The sequence below is a fragment of the Benincasa hispida genome, chromosome 5, assembly GCF_027475165.1.
Source record: "Benincasa hispida cultivar pf3 chromosome 5, pf3_genome.v1.1, whole genome shotgun sequence".
NCBI lineage: Eukaryota > Viridiplantae > Streptophyta > Magnoliopsida > Cucurbitales > Cucurbitaceae > Benincasa > Benincasa hispida.
In genome coordinates this window covers 26,353,098-26,373,204 of record NC_143482.1, presented here as the reverse complement: position 1 = coordinate 26,373,204, position 20,107 = coordinate 26,353,098, and the positions used below count along the sequence as shown (strand labels likewise).

At 37.6% G+C, this 20,107-nt stretch overlaps 2 protein-coding genes across 10 annotated transcripts; both read right to left on the bottom strand.

Moving 5' to 3' along the window:
* Nucleotides 1–10,718: 10,718 nt before the first annotated feature.
* Nucleotides 10,719–14,671, bottom strand: LOC120078792 (uncharacterized). 9 transcript variants are annotated; one of them, XR_016529580.1, is made up of 10 exons: nucleotides 14,297–14,501; nucleotides 13,859–14,000; nucleotides 13,649–13,740; nucleotides 13,514–13,572; nucleotides 13,347–13,426; nucleotides 12,338–12,434; nucleotides 11,976–12,167; nucleotides 11,628–11,818; nucleotides 11,079–11,209; nucleotides 10,719–10,993 (listed from the first exon to the last, which is right to left on the bottom strand). XR_016529580.1 is itself a non-coding variant. In XM_090313703.1 (6 exons), exons 1-5 carry the CDS (start codon nucleotides 14,344–14,346, stop codon nucleotides 12,364–12,366), a joined length of 435 nt encoding a protein of 144 aa, XP_090169829.1. In that variant the 5' UTR covers nucleotides 14,347–14,501; the 3' UTR covers nucleotides 12,030–12,167; nucleotides 12,338–12,363. The 9 variants fall into 9 exon arrangements, 4 of the variants coding, with proteins under 4 accessions (XP_090169832.1, XP_090169829.1, XP_090169830.1 ...); XR_016529579.1 differs by having other exon boundaries at nucleotides 12,338–13,572; XR_016529577.1 differs by lacking the exon at nucleotides 13,514–13,572 and having other exon boundaries at nucleotides 11,976–12,434.
* Nucleotides 14,672–16,624: 1,953 nt separating this feature from the next.
* LOC120077258 (uncharacterized) lies at nucleotides 16,625–19,755 on the bottom strand. The gene is made up of 4 exons (XM_039031154.2): nucleotides 19,537–19,755; nucleotides 19,360–19,441; nucleotides 17,563–18,629; nucleotides 16,625–17,356 (listed from the first exon to the last, which is right to left on the bottom strand). Exons 1-4 carry the CDS (start codon nucleotides 19,753–19,755, stop codon nucleotides 16,625–16,627), a joined length of 2,100 nt encoding a protein of 699 aa, XP_038887082.2.
* Between the last annotated feature and the right edge of the window lie 352 nt (nucleotides 19,756–20,107).

Genomic DNA, 20,107 nt, shown 5'->3' with positions numbered 1-20,107 from the left:
CGAATATGAACGTATTCATATTCTTAATATTTAAATCACATTTAAATATTAAAGATGTATCTCTAAACTGAAAAACGGACCACTATATCACATATACTTGTCAGTTTCTCTCTCTTCACCTAATTTGATTAATTCGAATTATTCTATCATATGGTCTAAGTTTATTCCATATGAGCTAGTAGAGGACCCTAATGGACCTATAGATCATGGACTCCAACAATACGAGATTAGTTGGCTAAACTCTTTAGATAGAGCTAATCAACATTCGTTAACTCACAGGTCATTGTTGACGAAAAAATGATTGGGTTATGCACGCAATCATGTATGGTACATGCTTAAGCTATGCATTTATACCCATGCATCGGAGGTCATACGTTGGAATGGAAAATATGCGTTAATTTAGTATGCAATGACCACGCATTCCTATCACAAGTTTTCTTACGTTCGCGTTAAGTATAACGAGAATGCAAGTTTCTCGGGTAATCTGAGGTCGAACACAGGGCTTGTCACTCAATAATGCTTGTGAAGAAATGCGTTTGAGGCGATGAATAAAAAAATAAAAAGAAGAAAGTTAATGGATTACACACTACTCCTACTCCTAACTAAACAGATTGAGCAATGTAAGACTTACGATGAGAATTGGTAGATACACAACAACTATTAATGCATACTAATGTTTATTATCTTAAATCGCTCGAGTAATCCTAGCTCGTCGCACTAACGCATCGCACACCTCTCGATGGTCAGCCGCATGACTATATCTCTATAGTGCATGGTTGCGTCGAGCATAAAATTGTGCCTATCTCTAGGAACAATGCATACTTTGCTTTAGTGCGTTCCATCTCTTACCTTCTTAGGCAATTAGACGCGGCTAATTAACTTATAGACAAGCATTGCAACAACCCATAGACAAGCGTTGCTATAGCCTTTCACCAAGCAAAGAGGATTAACTCAGTATAGTCGCATAACGCACACTTCTCGGTGAGTTGTTACATGCGTCCTATCTCTAGGCTACACGATTAAGTATGTGATCGCCTTTGATAAATAAACGATGAAGGTAAACGATGATAAAGATAAAGATGATGAAGAAGATGGCATTGAAGGAAGCAAGATATGCATTGATTACAAAATGTCTTAATATCCCAAGCTAAAATGTAATACAATACAGAGGTTAGAGGAGAAATGAAAGACTCTGCATCAAGGCTACTGGTGGTAGACTCTGCATCAAGGCTGCTAGTGGTGCCATGGATGAATGGTGGAGATATCTCTCTCGAGCTCTATCTCCGGTCATCACTCGGTCTAGTTTGTAGAGATGAAGAATTCTCACTAAAAATCTCGCTCATGCTCTCATCTGTGATCGCAAACCTCTACCTTGGGGCAAAAGTTCGGATGTCTTGAAATGAAGGTCCAAAGGGCTATTTATAGAGTTTAAACGCCGACAGCTATCATGATTGCGTTATGTCTCATTGCTGCCTTTGTCGCGGTATGGGCAATGTCACATCATCTTATCTTGTTGATACTCCCAATGTATGCATCCGAGCCTAATTCAACTGAAGTATCAATGCATTCTACCCATCTTGCGATCACCCTTCAATTATGGTTATCACTCCGTGGCCGCAATCTCCAAGTGATTATCACATTCGCTTGATCACCGCAACTTCCATGCGATGGATGCATTCGATCACCGCAACTTTCATGCGATGGGCGCATGCAATCACCGCAAGTGTTTGTCTATGCGATAACGGCTTTCAGCGCATGCATTTATCTTTGTGGTCACCTGGCTTCAGCGCATGCATTTGATTGCGATTACTTATTTCCAATGCATGCGTTTGATTCCTGCGATAGCTACAAAAATAGACACTTTGGCATAGAGTAACGAATAATATTGAGGTCAGTGAGGATTTAGGTGCTAATCGATGGAAAACTCAATTTTTCACAAATTCTTAGTATTATCACCGCATTTTCTACTTGTTAGCCCTTATAATTCTAAATAAAAGGCTTATAATAACTGGCATTTCATCCAGTTATCAGACATTCCACTATAGTCTCGTAGTTACACTCCCCTCACTATATATATATATATATATATATATATATATGTCCATTTGATATAACCATGATTAGTAAGCTAATCCTTCACAGGTTGTTCGTAATCTCGGCTGGGTCATAAAAACCGTTTTACCCCCAAGACTACATTTTGTTCCTTAAGTTTCACTGATCCTCTAATGAACAATTGGTTTAAGGTCCAACTTATAAACCATACCCTTCTCAGGCCAAGGAGAGGGTGGGGCCCCTTGTTCAAGACATGGATTCAGTACTAAAAGGAACAACCTATCTACTATCCCTATAACGGGTAGGAGTGAATTCCGTCTTACACCCTATATTCCCAGTTATCCACTTGATCTTACCCCTGAAATGGGAGGCTTATTGGGCCAGCGATAATGAGTTGTCCTCACCTATACAAATCTAAGGATAATTCTGAGTAAACAGGAGTTCATAGTTAGCTCAGGATCAAGATTAAGTTACCTAGGTCATCAATTAACGAAATAGTTAGTTTTATACATAAAACAACATTTAGAACGTAAAAAGTGACTATTTCGTGGTTCAGTCTTATGCAAACTCATTGAATAGGTTGCTCCCACTCACATATCTCTATATGAACGATTCAGGATTACATCGTTTATACTAACTACAAAGTGGGCTTCATCTATAGTGTGTCCCCAGAACAAGGCGCCCAATCTTATTCATATACTATAGACCATTTTGGCTATATATTTGAACTTGATCCACATTTATTTCACTACATAAAGTTCAAACTACATTAAATAGCTTCAAGACCTTAGTTTATTGAATTCAAGATTACAATTTCAATAACAATTTTATCGAAAAACAAAACAGAATATGTTTATTAATTTACAAACTACGAGTTTTAGGTCATAAAATCCAACATCAAACTAGCGTAATTATTGCCAGTTAGCTTATCGACGCTAAGCAAAGCAATTATGGTTATAGCCATTTAAAACCGTTGCTAAAAAACGAACAAACATTTATAAGTCTTTTGTGAAACCACATTTTAACACTAATTAGGTTTAGCAAAGTAGATACCAATTACCTTAAGTGATAAGACTTCTATTTCGCAATGATGCCCCAGCGAGGCAGGACAAACATCACCGGTGGGGTGATCAGATGGCCCTTCACTAGGATGAGACACTCTCAACCATTAGGCAGAACCAACTCTTGGAACTGAACCTAACAGTCACCATTTGTTTGGTCCAAAACGGTTAACTCTTAACAATTTCGTGTAAGTGTAACCCCTCATTTTCGGCGCAAGAGTCCCACCCTAATGCGCCACCATAGGGAAAAGGCATATTAGGAGAAGAGACTAAGTAACCTTATCCTATATAGAAGATCAAATAAAGAAACTTGCAAAACTACCATCCTATAGGGGGACCTAGGGTGCCTCGAGGCGATGCACAGAAACTTTATTCAACCTAACGAGAGAGACCGTGGGATATACTGTCGCACGTCCCGCTCCGACCCTCAAGGTGAATAGTAGGAGGCACAATGTGATGATTTGGCATGTGAACCTAATTTATTGAGTAGGCCTAAAAGGAAAGCTAATGTAAACACTAAGTAGTATGCTTATATGTGTAGGTTCAACTCCCATTGGAAAAGCCTATCAAGCCTTAAGGAAGCAAACTTGAAGGACCTGTGAGTGACTATGAATCATTTATAAATGGTTTATAAATATTTTAATAATCCATGCTTTATTGACAGTTACTTTTATGTTGGTTATTTTATAAGAAGTTCCAAGCAACGCATTTTTCTAAAGTTTATAAACGCATGCTAGTTACAAAGTTTATGAAATATGTTTTGGTACAATGGTTGAACCATGGTAGTTTTCAAAAGAAGATTCTATGACATGTTTATGTTACAAGTATTTGTATTATGTTTTAAAGCATATGTGTTCTTAATGTTGTTGAGCATGTGTTAGCAAATGATATTCTTATAAAAACTATGATTTATGAGATCAAGCTTTTAGTAAGCATGTTTTATGAAAATGTTTTCCTATCAGGTATTTTCATCTCAATATTGAAGTACAAGGCGAAGGTATCTGAGCTGTACTACCTAGTTTCAGTTATGTTATGATTCTGATACTGAAGTACTTAGAGAAGGTATCAGAATAATACATTCAATTCAGTGATAAGCAGTGGTACCCTGCTTTAGTTATGATCTTTGACATCAGGATTTAGTTTGCTTTACGTGCACATATGACAGTTAATCAGTTCAGTAGGATTAAACAAAAGGGTTCTTTCCTAGCATTGGCTGTAAGGTGCTGAACAAAAGGGTTCTCACCCCAGGCCAGGCTAACGTTTGAGAGATTGAACAAAAGGGTTCTCTCTCAGGTATTGAACAAAAGGGTTCTCACCTCTACCCAAGCTTATGTTTGAGAGATCGAACAAAAGGGTTCTCTCTTAAACATGATATCCGACGTTGAGAGATCGAGCAAAAGGGTTCTCTCTCAACCGAGAATCAGTTTAGCTATGTTTTCAAATACAATGGTTTTAAAAGTTTTATATACACGTTGCTTGGCATGTTTTAGTTCCAGTATTATGTTTTCTAGCTTTCAGTTTAAGCATGAGATTTATGTTTTTATTAAGTCACTCACTGGGTGAGTAGCTCATTCTTTCAAATGTTTTTCTTTTCCCAGATAGTGGTCATCTCCCCAGAGGGTAGCTGTCATCCTACTCTGCCATTCAATGACTCCAGTTAAAAGTCCAAAGTCTAGAGAGAAGTTTTAGGTGTTTATTCTTTAAATGTCTGTACATATGTGTTGCTCATCTTAGGGACTAGTAAAATATATTGGGACCGCTGAACTTTGTATGTGTTAATATGATGTAACTATGTTGTTGTTGATCCCTGGTGTTGTGAGGTTATTTTTAAAGTTTCATTAGTTTAGTGAATGTTATATATGTACTCCAGGGGTCTAAGCAGGTTAAGGATGTTAGTTAGGAAGTAAGTGCCACAAAAGGGTTGGTAACTACTGTCGTCACATTCACTTCTGGATTAAGAAGGGTAATCTGGGAGGGGGTGTGACATAACTTTTACATACAAGTAATGAACCGAGCACACATGCTTTCCATACACCCTTATACTATAACACTTATAATATAAAGATGATGCATGTCAATGCTTTATGCATGCATAAATATAACTCTTATATTATATGATGTATGAGCATGCTCTTACGTAATTTAAATCACGCTTCTCTAAATCATAACACTTATAATAAAGAGATGATGTATGACCAATACAAAACCTAAGGTGGGATTTCTTCTATATGGCATACCATATGACATATAAATAAACATACATCCTATGTACATTCACAAGGATTAATGGACCGGGATGAACCACCTCAAAACCGAAAGGAAAGACTCTATCTATTACATTTTCCATCGAACAAACCGGATCTTGAACCACCTGGGCAAAGCTCCCATCATTTAGTAAATGCTACCAGGTATACGATCGTTTAGCTATGATCGTGTACCAATTACTATGCGATGAAGCATGAGGTACTTGATCGTTTAGTGCACAAGACAAAAACATGCAAGTTCTAAATGATCACTTAAATGACAACGTAGTTGCAAAGCCCGATCGTCTAGATGATCACTTAACAAGCGATAGGTAAATGATTTACCCCCCGATTGTATAGTCAGTAACTAAGCGATAAAGCTTACTGAGCTACATGATCGTCTAGTGCGTGCGTGTCAACCAGCTCCCGAGTATCTGATACTCAATGATTGTCTACCCCATCGTTTACACGACTCGACCAACGCTTAGTCATCTTCATCCTTAAAGAACAGCAACCCTTGCAACGAAGCTTCTTCACAAACGACTCACAGACTCAAACTCTTTGAAATTATAGACTTGATGGTAGTTAATATGCCCAAAAACGCAAGGGCCCTTACAATTAACTCCAAATGTAAAAAAATTTAAACAATTCAGAGACTTCATCCCAAAAACTCCATTAATCCCACATCCACAAATATTTAACGCTTAAACAGAGAGCAGACATGCTTTTACCCACCGAGAATGTAAATGCAATTCTTTTCATCAATGAATTTGGAATATCAGAACCTGACTCTGATACTAATTGAAGGAACTCTTATACAAGAGTACCTCTAAGCGGAAGTGGATAGTTCCAAACTCTGTGTGACAGAATTACCACATTTACAATCTGTAGACAAGTTGTGCAAAATATAACAAATTACCGGCATGCTGTCAAACAAAATAACAAGAGAACAAGAAATACATATCAGTTGAAGAACTTTTCTTCACAGAATTCTCGCTCTCTCGAATGGATTATTCCTCTTGCTCTCGTTGGGAAAGTCCAAGCAATCGTTCACCAAATCACCCAGTCGTCTACTCACGAACGACCTCTACACGAACACAGCAATGGGGATGACACCACCATTTAGAACCCTCGATATTCTCGATGTGAAAATCCAGGAGGTGAGGAAACGAAGATCGTATACCACGACCAAGCAAGTGGGAGAATATCGGGTCTATCGTATATACAATGCTTGATCATTTAGAAAAAGGTACATGATCGTTTAGTAAATACGTTGCGATCGTATAGACGATCGTTTAGTAAATGCTTGAGTGCACGATTGTTTAGGAAAAGGCTAGATGATCGTTTAGCAAATCCTATACGGTCGTTTAAAAAGAGGCGCGTGTGTATACGATCGCGTAGAAACTTTGAGCTATCGTGTGGTCTCTCAGTTTTCTATGTGATAGGTTGTATACACTCCGTGAGCGAATTATGTGATATCTTTGCAAAATGAAAACAATTTTCATTTTATTCTTCAATTACAAAAACTGATGAAACCTCCCATTAACACACGGTTACGGAGAAAACGCCGGCACAATTATCCTATAATTGTCCAATTAAAAATAATAAATATAATCATACTATATTCATTAACCTATGGTTTAATATCACATATAAACCATAGTGTTTTCTCCTCCACTAAATATAAATCATATTTATATCCATTTTCCTCCAAATAATGTATCTCATACATAAAGTCAATCATATCATATATAATTAACCAGTTCAATCATATCATATATAATCGAACTCCCTCATGTCAATTTGAACATTTCAAACTGACCCAAAAACTTATTCTCAATTGGAATCCATTGAGCTACTAATAAGACCTTATGGACCTATGGCTCGAAGCTCCAACAGTACGTGAATAGCTGACTAAACTCTTTAGCCACAAGATCCACCATCCGTTTACTGCCAGGTATTCCACTAAAGACCGATAGTTGAACTCTTCTTACCACAGATATATTTCTGTGTCCATCGAATTTAACCAATCAACAGTACGATAACACTTCACAGATGCTCATAACAGTTGGGCCAATTTATCGTTTTGCTCCTATAATTACATCTAACTCCTTAAGTACCACTGATCCCTCTAATGAACAATACAACATAGTCCTATTATGTGTGGACATCTCTCGGGCCATGAGAAGGTGTGTGGTGTCACATCGTCAAGCCCCCGGATCAACCCTTAAGGGAGCAATCTATCTACTTACCCATGCTTCAAGGAAGGAGTGAATTCCATCTTGTGTAGCTAAATTTCCAGCTCCCAAATCAGACGAATCCCAAAGTGGTAGGTTTGAGTCAGCGATCTGGCCACTTGCACCCATGCAAATCAAAGGACTGCCCTCAAAGGCAGAAGTTTCCAAATCACTCAGGATTGAGGTCATGTTACCTATGGTCATCTTAGTAAAGTGAAGTCTCTGTCATGAACGCCGTTAACGAGACGTTAACACTTCGTGGTCTGGTCTTATACAAACTCCTTTGTATAGGACGCCCTCACTCGCATGTCCCTACATGAATGATTAGGATCAGACCATCTGTAGCAAGTCACAACACTTGAAGCATGAGGTATGATTGTGTACCTTTTACTATGCGATGAAGCATGAGGTACGCGATCATGCAATGCGCAACGTATAATGCAAACCTTAAACAACCGTCTAAACGACAACGATGCAATGAAGCACAATCGTCTAAACAATCATTGAGCGAGCGCCAAAGTATCGTACCACGTGATCGTGTAGTTAATAACTATCCAATGAGGCATGCTAACTACATGATCGTTTAGTGTACGCGTCTTTTATTAAATGATGAGTATCCAATGCTCCCACTCAATCGTTTACCTCCAGCGTACACGTGATCGGGCACCCAACGCTACGCGATAGAGCAAACACTTTACCCCATCGTTTAGCATTAGCTAAACGATTGTTTAGTAAATACTACACGATCGCATAGAAAAATCTACACGATTGTTTAGCCAAATCCCAATGATTGTTTACCTGAGGCTACACGATACGACCAACCCTTGGTCTTCTTCCTCACTAAGAACCGCATCTCCATGCTTCAAAACTTCATCACGAGCGACTCAAAAAACTCAAACACTTTGAATTACATACTTGATTGCTTGTTAATTATGCCAAAAAATATAGGGGCCCTTACAAATTAACACTTTGTAATTGAAAAGAAAGCTTTAAACAGAGGCAATACCCTGTAAACATTCATCAACACCATCCACAAATGCATTTAACACTTAAACACAAATGCAGAAAACCCACCATGACTGTAAAAGAAGTTCAAAACAGAAGTGAAATTTGGAATATCAGAACAACCTGGCTCTGATACCAATTGAAGGAAATCAAACACGAGGATTTCCATGAGCAGCAGAATGATCATTCCAAATTCCATTCGAAATTGAACATTAATAATTACAGTCAAGAAATGGAAACTTACAGGTCATGCACAATTGAAATTATAACATGCTTTAAGATTTTCAAGGGATAACAAATACATACCTTTGAAGACTCATTCTTCAAACTCTCTTGATCATGAACAATCATTCAATCTCCAAGACAGCAAAACACGAACGCTCGAACACAACAACTGCAACACAACACGATCAACAACAACCACCACACGAACACCGTGAACACATAATGACATCCAAGATCATGACCCCAACGAACGACCTTCAATACCTTGAACTCAATTAAGTTGAGTGAGGACACCACTATTGGTAACTTTGGTATTCTCGATGTGAGAATCCAGAAGTGTGGGCTTTGTGTGGACTTGGTTAGAGGAAGAGATTGGAGGAACAACAATTGTGTAGATGATTGAGCAGGTAGGAGATAAGAAGTGTCTATTGTATAGACGAATGCTCAATCGTGTAGAAGACGACAACCTATCGTATAGATAATGCCCTATGATCACTTAGCTACGACTAGCTAAGTGAACTATCATATAGTAACACTCTAGGATCGTTTAGCCTCTATAGAGTTATCGTTTAGTGAAATCATTTCACTTGATGGCTTCTCCGTGAGTTCCTTTCCGAATTAAGCAACTCTTCTAAATTTAGGAAAATATTTTTCCTTTTATCTCACGGTTACCATAAAACCACCGATAACCTCCCATTCAATTGGTTATTAGAGAAAAAGAGATAATTATCTAATAATTAATATTAATATAAATATATATATGGATAACCAACTTACCATATTATATTTATAGGCAGCTTCGCAGTCTAGGGCCATTGGGGAAGATTTAAAGCTTCAGATCAAACCACAAAGATTTTTACACTGAAACTTTGTGGTAACATTGCTAACAAGATTCCGAGCATGTTTGAAGAAGGAATTTTCTTAAAATGAGTTATGGATTTTGAGCTATTGACATTAGAATCTGAATCTGGAATTTTTTGGGCGAACAGACAACTACTTGCAAAACGTGGGCTTGGCACCTCAAAGACCCTACTAAGTGTTGGGTGTGGGCATCAGAAAGAAGGCGACCCACTGAAGTTTAAACCCTTTTAAATTTGACTAGGTACCTGACGCCCTAAAGTAAGTTAAGAAGATTTGAAAGCGAATTGTATAAAGGTAAGCGTAATTCTGAAAGCGAGTGTAAAAAAAAAAAGGAAACCATGACTAGTAACTAAAGTAATTTGATGTGTTCACAGGGTTGACATTAGTAGGAGAAGCTCATCAATCTTAAAAGGATTTCTCAAAGGCTGTGAGTGACTATAATACTTACAAACATTTATGAATGATTTAACAAGTCATGATTTTATGAAAAGTCACTTATTGATAGCCAACCTCAAACGTTTACAGCTATTTACCTTGTTGATGTTTACGAATGCTTGGTAGATTAATAACTTATAGAGTATGGATAGTTATTGTTCGGGCATGATGTTCTTAAGTAATTAATTTCTAGTGCTTATGAAGTATGTTACCCTAGACAGAATCTTAATGGTTAGCGTATGCTATTAGGGACAACTGGGTCTATAAGACAAGCTAAGTGGGAGGTATCACTAGAAGAAATTCGGGCTTTAATGTCAGTTTTAAACCGACATTAAAGATAGTATTTTTAAAGCCCTTTCATGTCGATTGCCTTTAATGCCGATTTTAAACCGACATTAAAGGGCTTCAATAACACAGCCTTCAATGTCGGTTGCAACCGACATTAAAGACCTTCAGTGAAATTTCCAACCGACATTAAAGCCTGTGTTTTTTTTTTTTTAATTCTTAACCGACATTGAAGTCGTAATCTATCCGTTTTATTTAAATTTCGTTGTTGAATCCATTTTTATGGTAAAAAAGTATAATATGACACATCATCATCGAACGATGTGGCTATGACATATTATTCATGTATGGATTGTAAATCTATTACATTTAATCCACAAATTCTACTATAAAATTATAATTTAAAAGGTCGTACAATAATTCAGACCTTGAAAACACAAATTACAAGTAATACAAACATTATGATTTTACAAACACTATGAGTTTACTAGCCCTCTCCACTTGGTAAGTATGGATCCCTTCATAATTCTTCTTGAACAGACCCCTCCAGCTTCAGCAGTGTCTAGTTATAGGCATCTTTGTCTGACCACTGTTGTTCAAAGGATCATAAACAAAAAGGGTTTAAGACAAAGGATTGAAAGTGAAAATATGATCAGAATTCATATTCAACTAACCGTGTTTATTGGGAATGTGCATAAATGGTACATTCAAGACAAAATTCTTGTAGTGAATGTGTTGGATCTAGAGTTCCCCAAGAAAAAACATAAAGAGGTCGCGATACCAAATCTTTACTCCTTTGTTGCACCTGCAAAACAAGAAAACTCAATAGTTGAATAAATGAGAGAATCTTCTTTTTCAAAATCTTTACTCCTTTTTCAAGAATCTTCTTTTTCAAAATTTTCAACAACATAACGATGCTACCACAACAAAACCAAAAATTTATATTCAACCTGTTCAAAGAAACACATTCCCAAAAATATTTCACAACCACGTGTTCTCAACGAATTATCAGAATTTCCAAAAAATGAATATTCAAGAATACATACATCAATAAGCAAATTTAGCTCACAATGTACTTCAAATCTCAAGTTGTCACAAAAACTACCATAATGCATGAATAATCCATAAACTACCATAGTGCAACCTACAAACTCAAGCACCTTGATTAACCCCAAAATTCCTGAACTCACAAAACGCCTAGAGAATTGAGAACAACATTTTACCTGCACTTTCTTGTGCGAATCAACCCATTACTTCCATTCTCCTCCTTTCCAACTTCTTTATCCTCGGGAATTGCATCTAGGACACCTTGCTTCAGCAAACAGCATCGACCACTTTGTAGTATCAGTAATCACAGAATCAACAGCCTTCTACATGAGGCTGGACAAGATGCCACAGTGCCAACCAGAAGTCACTGCAGACAACACAGTTGGTTGGCGCAACCGGTCCAAACAAAGTGCAACCAATGATAATAGACAAAGGATTCGTATTTTTACAGGAACCTCATCCTCATAGCTTAATAAGCCAACTAACTCATTTACAAACTCAGGCTCAGAGTTAAAGAAACTAACTAGATCATCAGCATCGCCACTTGCTTGAACAAGAACAATGAAGGCATACAAGCGAATGCAGGTATATTGCTGCCGAGCAGATAGAGAATGAAATGCTCTTGCAAATCGCATCCTTGTTAGAAGAGAAAATCGCAAACTAGTTGGCACATCTCTTGGAAATGGAGGATCGGAGCCCACAAAATTATCCTCAACCTGCAAATCCTTCCTTCTCTTTATATGCTTCTCAAAAAATGAATTGAAATGATTAAAGAGGTCAACCCAATGATGGAAATCTCCTTGCATATTAAAAATAAAATAAAATAGGTCATAAATATTATGCATGGTAACTATAAAACAAAATGATGATGCAGTTTCAGAATCACCTTATCAAATTCCCAAATGAAACCTTTTAGAGGTTCTTCAATATCCGCAAGTGGAACATATGTGACATTATTGATGAATGATCTAATTTTTTGGAGGCTAAAAGACGAAGAAATAAATTATTAAAAAAAGAAGAAGAAGAAGAAGAAGGGAGGGGAAATTTATGAGTTACAATTCTTTTACAGAGTTAACAAACAAAAAATTGATCCAAAAACAAACAGTATATATTAAAAAAAAGGTTAAAAATAAATCAAAACAAGCCAGCAATACGTAAAAGAAGATTAGAATTTAAACGCAAGGTAGACACACAAACAACTGACTTACCTTAGTAAGCAACTAATAACAGCATAAGCTGACTTCATTAATAGTGTTGAAATCAGTACTAGGCCAATGGTTACAAATCAGTTGGAAGAACTTGCCATACAATTTCATAATAAGACTGAGCTTATATCTATAACAGACTATTGACACCTAAACCTTTAATATCAGAACTCTGACAACGCTCTTAAGATTAGTAATGAATGGAACTTACAAGGATTGGATTAATAGAATTTCACAATAAATCCCATGCTAAAATGTTTTGACTAGAAGTTTCATGACTTCTTCAATAAATTTTTAGAAAATGACGGTACAACATGGATTGGAAAACAAAACCGGTAGATACTTCATTCCGTAATTTTGAAGGCATAGACATTAATTCTCAATAGAGCCAATAGCTCCAATGATCATTGCCAAACAGTTATTAGACAGTAATATCCATCCAATCTCCTATAGACACAACTAATAAAATTTCACCAGTTGTTTCATGTCAATACATCATAGCCATTCATAATATCTAGACTAAAAATATTTGTCCTCTTTTCCCCTTCCCTTCTCTTCTTGAGCCTCATAAATAAACCAACAGCAAAAAAAAGGAGATATGATTATATGAATATAAATGATACCAACTGTTGTTTCATGTCAATACATCCAATCTCTAGCCATGTTAAGCAGTAGACAAATAATGCATACCAACTGTTTTATTCTCCACAAAGCATTGCAGTGCAGTTACAAGTTCACGCTTACGCCCTTTGGCTAGAAGACCTACGCTTCTGAAAAATGTGAACATAAATGATAAATAAGAAAGTAAGCTAGAGATCTATAGACTATTACAAACTACATATGGAACTGGAATGCACTTGTGCCGAGACACAGCAGCCAGCAGCTGCAGCACAAAAACTCCAAGCCAATATCCAAACTGAAAATCCAACGAAGAATTCTCAACAGGGGGAACGCATCAAAACGTGTTACTTCAAAGATAAAGCTCTTATTACCTCAATGTCATTCTCAGTTCTTGGACCGTCATAGCCTCAATTCTTGACGGGTCATCCTTAAAACTTTGATTGTCCGCTTTACAGTCATTTTCCTATATGTAAAAGTTGAGTAAAAGCCCTAAATCCGAATAAAGAAGAGAAGCATAATAGGTAATTGAAATATACTCAAACAAAAACCATCTCACAATAGTCTCTTCCGAAATTTGTTACCAGACTTATATCTCTCCTTATCCCGCCAGGCTCTGAATTCTGTGTGGATAAAGTTATAGAGGATTGATCCGACGCTATTACATTCCTTTGCACATTAGGTATCAATGTTGCAACTCTCAACCTATTCTGATTCACTACAAGGCTAAGGGGAGTCCGGGTTAGTCCAGATGAACAATGAGTCAATTGAAATACTACTAGTACAAGTAACAAAACCATATTCTAGTTAGGAGATGCAGAGAGCATTTCAGTCAAGAGAATGAGCTCACTCTTCCTAAGAATTTAACACTTGTTTTTCATATATGAAATGAGCCAAACTTTCATTCAAATTGAAGAGACTTGATTGAATTTTCCTTAACTTATGAATAAAGATGGATACAAAAAAATTAATTTTAAAAAAAAAATAAAAAAAGAGAAAAGAAATTTGGTGAAAGGGCAAACCTGGAGGGATGAAGGAAACTCCTAAACCCCAATTGCAAAGCTGACTTCATTGACAAATATGAGATAGAAAAATAGTATGCAGAGGGATAAATGTGTTACAGTGAGACTTTGAGAGAAGAAAAACAAGATTTACAGAAGCAAAGAAATGAAGCGGCAAAGACGAGCAGAGGGGAAGAAGAAGAAGAAGAAGAAGAAATTCCAACTCAGAAGGAACTTGAGAGTGTTGAGATATATATATGGGTAAACAACTCAATAGGTAGGGTAAGAGGGAAGTGTGAGAATGAGAGGAAAAAGAAAATAGGGGGAAAATAGAAAGTTGGAGGATAAATTAAGCGGGTCTTTAATGTCGGTTTAAACAAAAACTCAGCAAAATTCAAAATTCCATCAATCCAAACAAATATCACAATAAACCACAAAATCTACAAAAAGAAGTGATTTCAAAAACCAACAAACGCAAGTAGTTAGCATAAGAAAGGAGAACTCTTAATAACCATCTATCAAATAAGAAAGGGGAACTCTAAAGATTAATTTCGTTTGGCAAAATTTATAAACATAAACTAAAAAACTTATAAACATAAACAACTCAATGGAAGCCATAAACAAACTTATCAACCTAAGCATGTAAGCTTATCAAAACTAAGAAAAAAGACTAATAACAATCAAATTCATTTGAACAAATACATAAATATAAATGAAAACCATAAATAATAATTAAGTTATGACTACCATAACTACAGGATAGTCAAAACACTCCAACACGTATTTTAATTTAACACTTTAGAAAAAAGACTCAATAAGACTCAATAAGTTCCCCTTCCCATCATGAATCAAACTTTACCTAGTAATTCAATATGGTAACAAAATTTTCAATATTGAGTGTTTGCTTTTTTCTTCTTTTTCCCTCTTTTCGTAAGAAACAAAGAATGTCAATATAATCACAAAGCCGAAGTTGCAATATTAAAACTAAAATATAACTAATAGTGAAAATCAAAAAACAAGCATACGCTATCAACCCACGGTGCTCAATATTAGAAAAACATACGCTATCAACTAAAATATAACTAACAGTGAAAACGGGTGAGGTGATCAATATTAGAAAAGAAGAAAGGGAAGAAGAGGAGAATAGTATTGGTACCAGTTAAAAATGGAAGACGTGGGACTTAAGAGTGTGCAAATGAAACGGAAGGAAACAAAGAGTTCAAAGACTGATCTAAGGCACATTAATCAAATTCAAACTAGTCCGAAATGTGTTCGCCCTAGTTGTACACTAATCAAATACTTAGAAATTTACTCAACATGACAACAAATGAGTTCCAAGAGTTCAGAATAACATTTGAACACTTAAATCCATTTCAAAAAGAAAAGTAAAGCAATAATCCTTACCGAATCAATATCTAATCTTTGCTGTTTAGTGTCCGAAAATGTTATGGGTAAATTGATTTGAAGCCAATCGGAGTGTGGGCAGAATCCCCAAGTAAAAAAATGTTGTTGCAAGACACCCAGTTGTCGAGAACGTGATGCACAACTTATTGCCCACGTTGGAGTATCAGACTAAGAAGAAACGGTGTCACGAAACTTGTTCGAAGTTCGTGTTCACGTCGCAGGCTAGCTCCATCGTCGATCATGGAGCAAGGAAACGCACAAGAATGCATGGGTCTAATGCGCAAAGACAAGTTGCCAGCGGTCACCGTTGCAACTTGTGGGTTGTGCTGTGTAGTTGGCGGTGAACAATACTGAGAAGAGGGCAGTGTGATCAACGGCTGCAAGGGAGAAGGGAAGAAGATGGAGGCAAAGAAGTCACCGTTGCATCACAGGGAGGGTATTGAAAAGAGAAGAAAAGAAAAGAAACACATATTTACGTGGAAACCCTAGATCAGGGAGAAAAACCACGATAGGAGAATTTTTATTTTTTTAATTTTTCTAATACACAGTACTCAACACAGGACGGGTATAAATAACCAAACAGAGAGAAACCCTAGACAGTAGACACTGAGAAAAAGACTAAAACACTATTTCAACACTCTCCCTCAAGTTGGGGCATAAATACAACGAGACCCAATTTGATAATACAAGTGTCAAACAACTGTCTAGGTAAGCCCTTAATTAGAACATCCGCAATCTGTTGACTGGATGGAACATAGGGAACACAAATACTACTGTTTTCAAGTTTCTCTTTGATAAAATGTCGGTCAATCTCAACATGTTTGGTTCTGTCATGCTGACAAGGTTATTAGCAATATTGATAGCAGCCTTGTTGTCACAGAAGAGTCTCATCGAGTCATGACTCTCTTGATGAAGATCTACTAATACCTTCTTCAACCAAATTTCCTAATAGATACCCAAGCTCATAGCTCTGTATTCAGCTTCGGCACTACTTTTAGCCACAACACCCTGTTTCTTACTCCTCCATGTAACAAGGTTTCCCCATACAAAGGTACAATGCCCCGAGGTTAACTTCCTGTCAGTAGCAGAACCGGCCCAGTCTGAGTCAGTGTAGGCTTCGATGCATCTTCTATCATTTTTCCTGAACATCAAGCCCTTCCTAGGTGTTGACTTTAGATATCTCAGAATCCGGGTAACAATTTTCATGTGTCTCTCACATGGGGCTTGCATAAACTGGCTTACCAAACTCACAGCATATGAAATATCAAGTCTGGTGTGTGAGAGATATATCAGCTTCCCTACAAGACATTGATATCTCTCCTTGTTCACTGGTACGTTGTCTACTGAGTTTACCAAATTATTGTTGACCTCAACTGGAGTATCTTCAAGTTTACATTCAGTCATCTCAGTCTCTTGTAGAAGGTCTAACGTATATTTTCTCTGAGACACTGAGATCTCTTCCTTTGATCTTGCTACCTCCATGCCTAGGAAGTACCTCAAGGAACGAAGATCTTTAATTTCAAACTCCTCTGCCATTTTCTGTTTTAGCTTGTCAATTTCTACAAAATCATTCCCTGACAGAATAATATCGTCAACATATACGATTAACACTGCTACTTTTCCTGATGCTGATTTCTTAGTGAATAGGGTGTGATCAGAGTGACCTTGAATATACCTCTGGGTTTTGACAAAGGTAGTGAACTGATCGAACTAGGCTCTAGGGGATTGTTTCAGACCATACAAAGACTTCTTTAGCTTGCACCTTGACTCCCAAACTGTCCTTCAAACCCTGGAGAAAGGGTCATATAAACCTCTCCTTCCAACTCACCATTTAGAAACACATTTTTTACATCCAACTAATATAGAGGCCAGTCTAGGTTCACAGCAACAGAGAGAAGAACCCGAATAGTGTTGAGTTTTGCCACTGGCGAGAAAGTTTCTGAGTAGTCCACCCCATATGTTTGAGTAAACCCTTTCGCGACTAATCTGGCCTTATATCTGTCGAGAGTCCAATCGGATTTGTACTTGATTGTGAACATCCATTTGCACCTAACGGTTTTGTGACCTCTGGGAAGAATAGCTAGATCCCATGTTTTGTTGGTCTTGAGAGCTCGTATTTCTTCCATGACTGCAGTTCGCCATTCGGGAATTTTCAGAGCCTTGTACACATTTCCCAGAATAGTCACAATTTCTAGACTAGTGGTGAAGGCCTTGAATCTTGTTGACAAGCTATTGTAAGATAAAAAGCTTTTCATAGAGTTCTTGGTGCAGGACCTTGTTCCCTTTCGCAGGGAAATTGGTAAGTCTAGGGTGGTATCAATTTCACTGGTCTTGTTACCCTTTTCCTCTGCATTCATCTGCTGCACATTTTCAGTCTCCTGAACATCATCAAGGGGAAATTCATTACTCTCATCCTCTCTAATTTTGTCAAGAGTCGCTGCATCGTCAGTGTTCACTGCATTACTTTCAAAAAAGTTATTATTATCAAGAATATAGTTACCTTGAGTTGGCTCGGGTTCTGGCTCTTGAACACTTTCCGGTGGAGCAGCATGGGAAACTATTTCCTTTCGTAGATTCTTCCAAAAGTAGGTTATCCAAGGAACTTGTTTTGTAGGAAGGATAGGATTGTCAGGAATGGGAGGGCCAGGATTAGTGTCAAGAACTGGTTCAAGAAACAAGTCTACAGGAATGGAATAAGTGGATGACGTGTTAGTCTCTTCACTCGAAGTCTCCCCCTGAAGAGGACTAATAGGAAAGAAAGGTTTATCTTCTTGAAAGGTAGCATCCATGGTGATAAAATACTTTTGAGAAGATGGCCGATAACATTTGTAGCCCCGTTGATGGAGCAGATACCCAACAAAGACACATTTTTTAGCCCTAGGAGCGAATTTACTGTGGGAACCATGATTATGAACAAACACCGTATACCCAAACACCCGAAGAGGAACATCTGGGAAAAGCCGGGTAAAAGAGAAGGATTCTTTGAAATGGGCTAAGGGAGTCTAGAACTTGAGAACACGGGAAGGCATTCGATTAATGAGATGGGTTGCAGTGAGTACAACATCGCCCCATAGGTACGAGGGTATGAATGCAAGAATCATGAGTGCCCGAGCAACCTCAATAAAGGTGACGATTTTTTTGTTCGGCCACCCCATTTTGTTGTGGGGTATAGGCATAGGAGTTCTGGTGAATAATACCTTTAGAATTTAAAAACTCACGGAGGGACTGATTAACGAACTCACGGCCATTGTCACTTTGAAGGATAGCAATTTTGGTATTGAATTGGGTTTCGACCGTGGTGTAGAATTGCTAAAAGACTGTAGTCACTTCAAACTTATCCGTAAGAAGGAACACCCATGTAAGATGAGTGTGATCATCTATGAAGGTGACAAACCACCACTTACCCGACACGGTTGTGATATTAGATGGGCCTCACACATCACTATGTATCAGGTGGAAAGGTTGGGAAGGTTTATAAGGCTGGGAAGTAAAAGACACCCGAGGTTGTTTTGCACGAATACACATATCGCAAGATAAAGATGAAATATTAACATTACGAAATAAATTGGGAGATAAATACTTCATATAATGAAAATTCGAATGTCCAAGATGAAAATTCCATAACAGGAAATCCGTTTCAGAAATAGTAAGGGAAGATAGTAAACAAGTGTTATATAAACTCCTAGATAAAGCATCCTCCGAGAGGAAGTAGAGCCCTCTACTGTGCCGGACAGTATCAATCGTCTTCCCCGAGCTCAGGTCCTGAAACAAAACATTAACAGTGAGAAAACGACATTACAATTCAGATCTCTGGTTATTTTACTGAAAGATAGCAGATTATAAGATATCTTTGGCACATGCAAGACATTCTGTAAAATCAACCCTTGAATCGGAGATAGGTGACCTTTCCCAGCAACAGAAGTAAAGGACCCATCTGCAATTCGTAATCTCTCATTTCCCGCACTTGGATAATAAGAGAAGAATTGATCAGGTGATCCAGTTAGGTGGTCGGATCCACGATTCATCCCCTTCGACCAAGAAGCTAAAAGACTGAGAAGTACCTGATTACGCGACATTGCTGGTTCCAACCATGCTGGACTCTACCTGGCTAGTGGCTAATGATGTACCATCCCCTATTTCACTGATAAGGGCCCGACCGGTTTTTGACTTATCATTCACAGACCATCGCTTGCCATTCGGTGGGCGACCGTGTAACTTCCAGCATTGATCTTTGGTGTGCCACGATTTCTTACAGTGCTCACAGATTGGTGGGGATTTTCTGTTTTATTTTTGCTCTCTGGTCCCGAAGACTTGGCTCCAAACGCAGCAGAATCTAAGTGGTTGTTGCTAGTGCCATTTATAGCTCTGGTTCTGTCCTCTTCTAACTTGACCTCTAAGCATACTTCCATTAGAGATGGTATTGGTCTC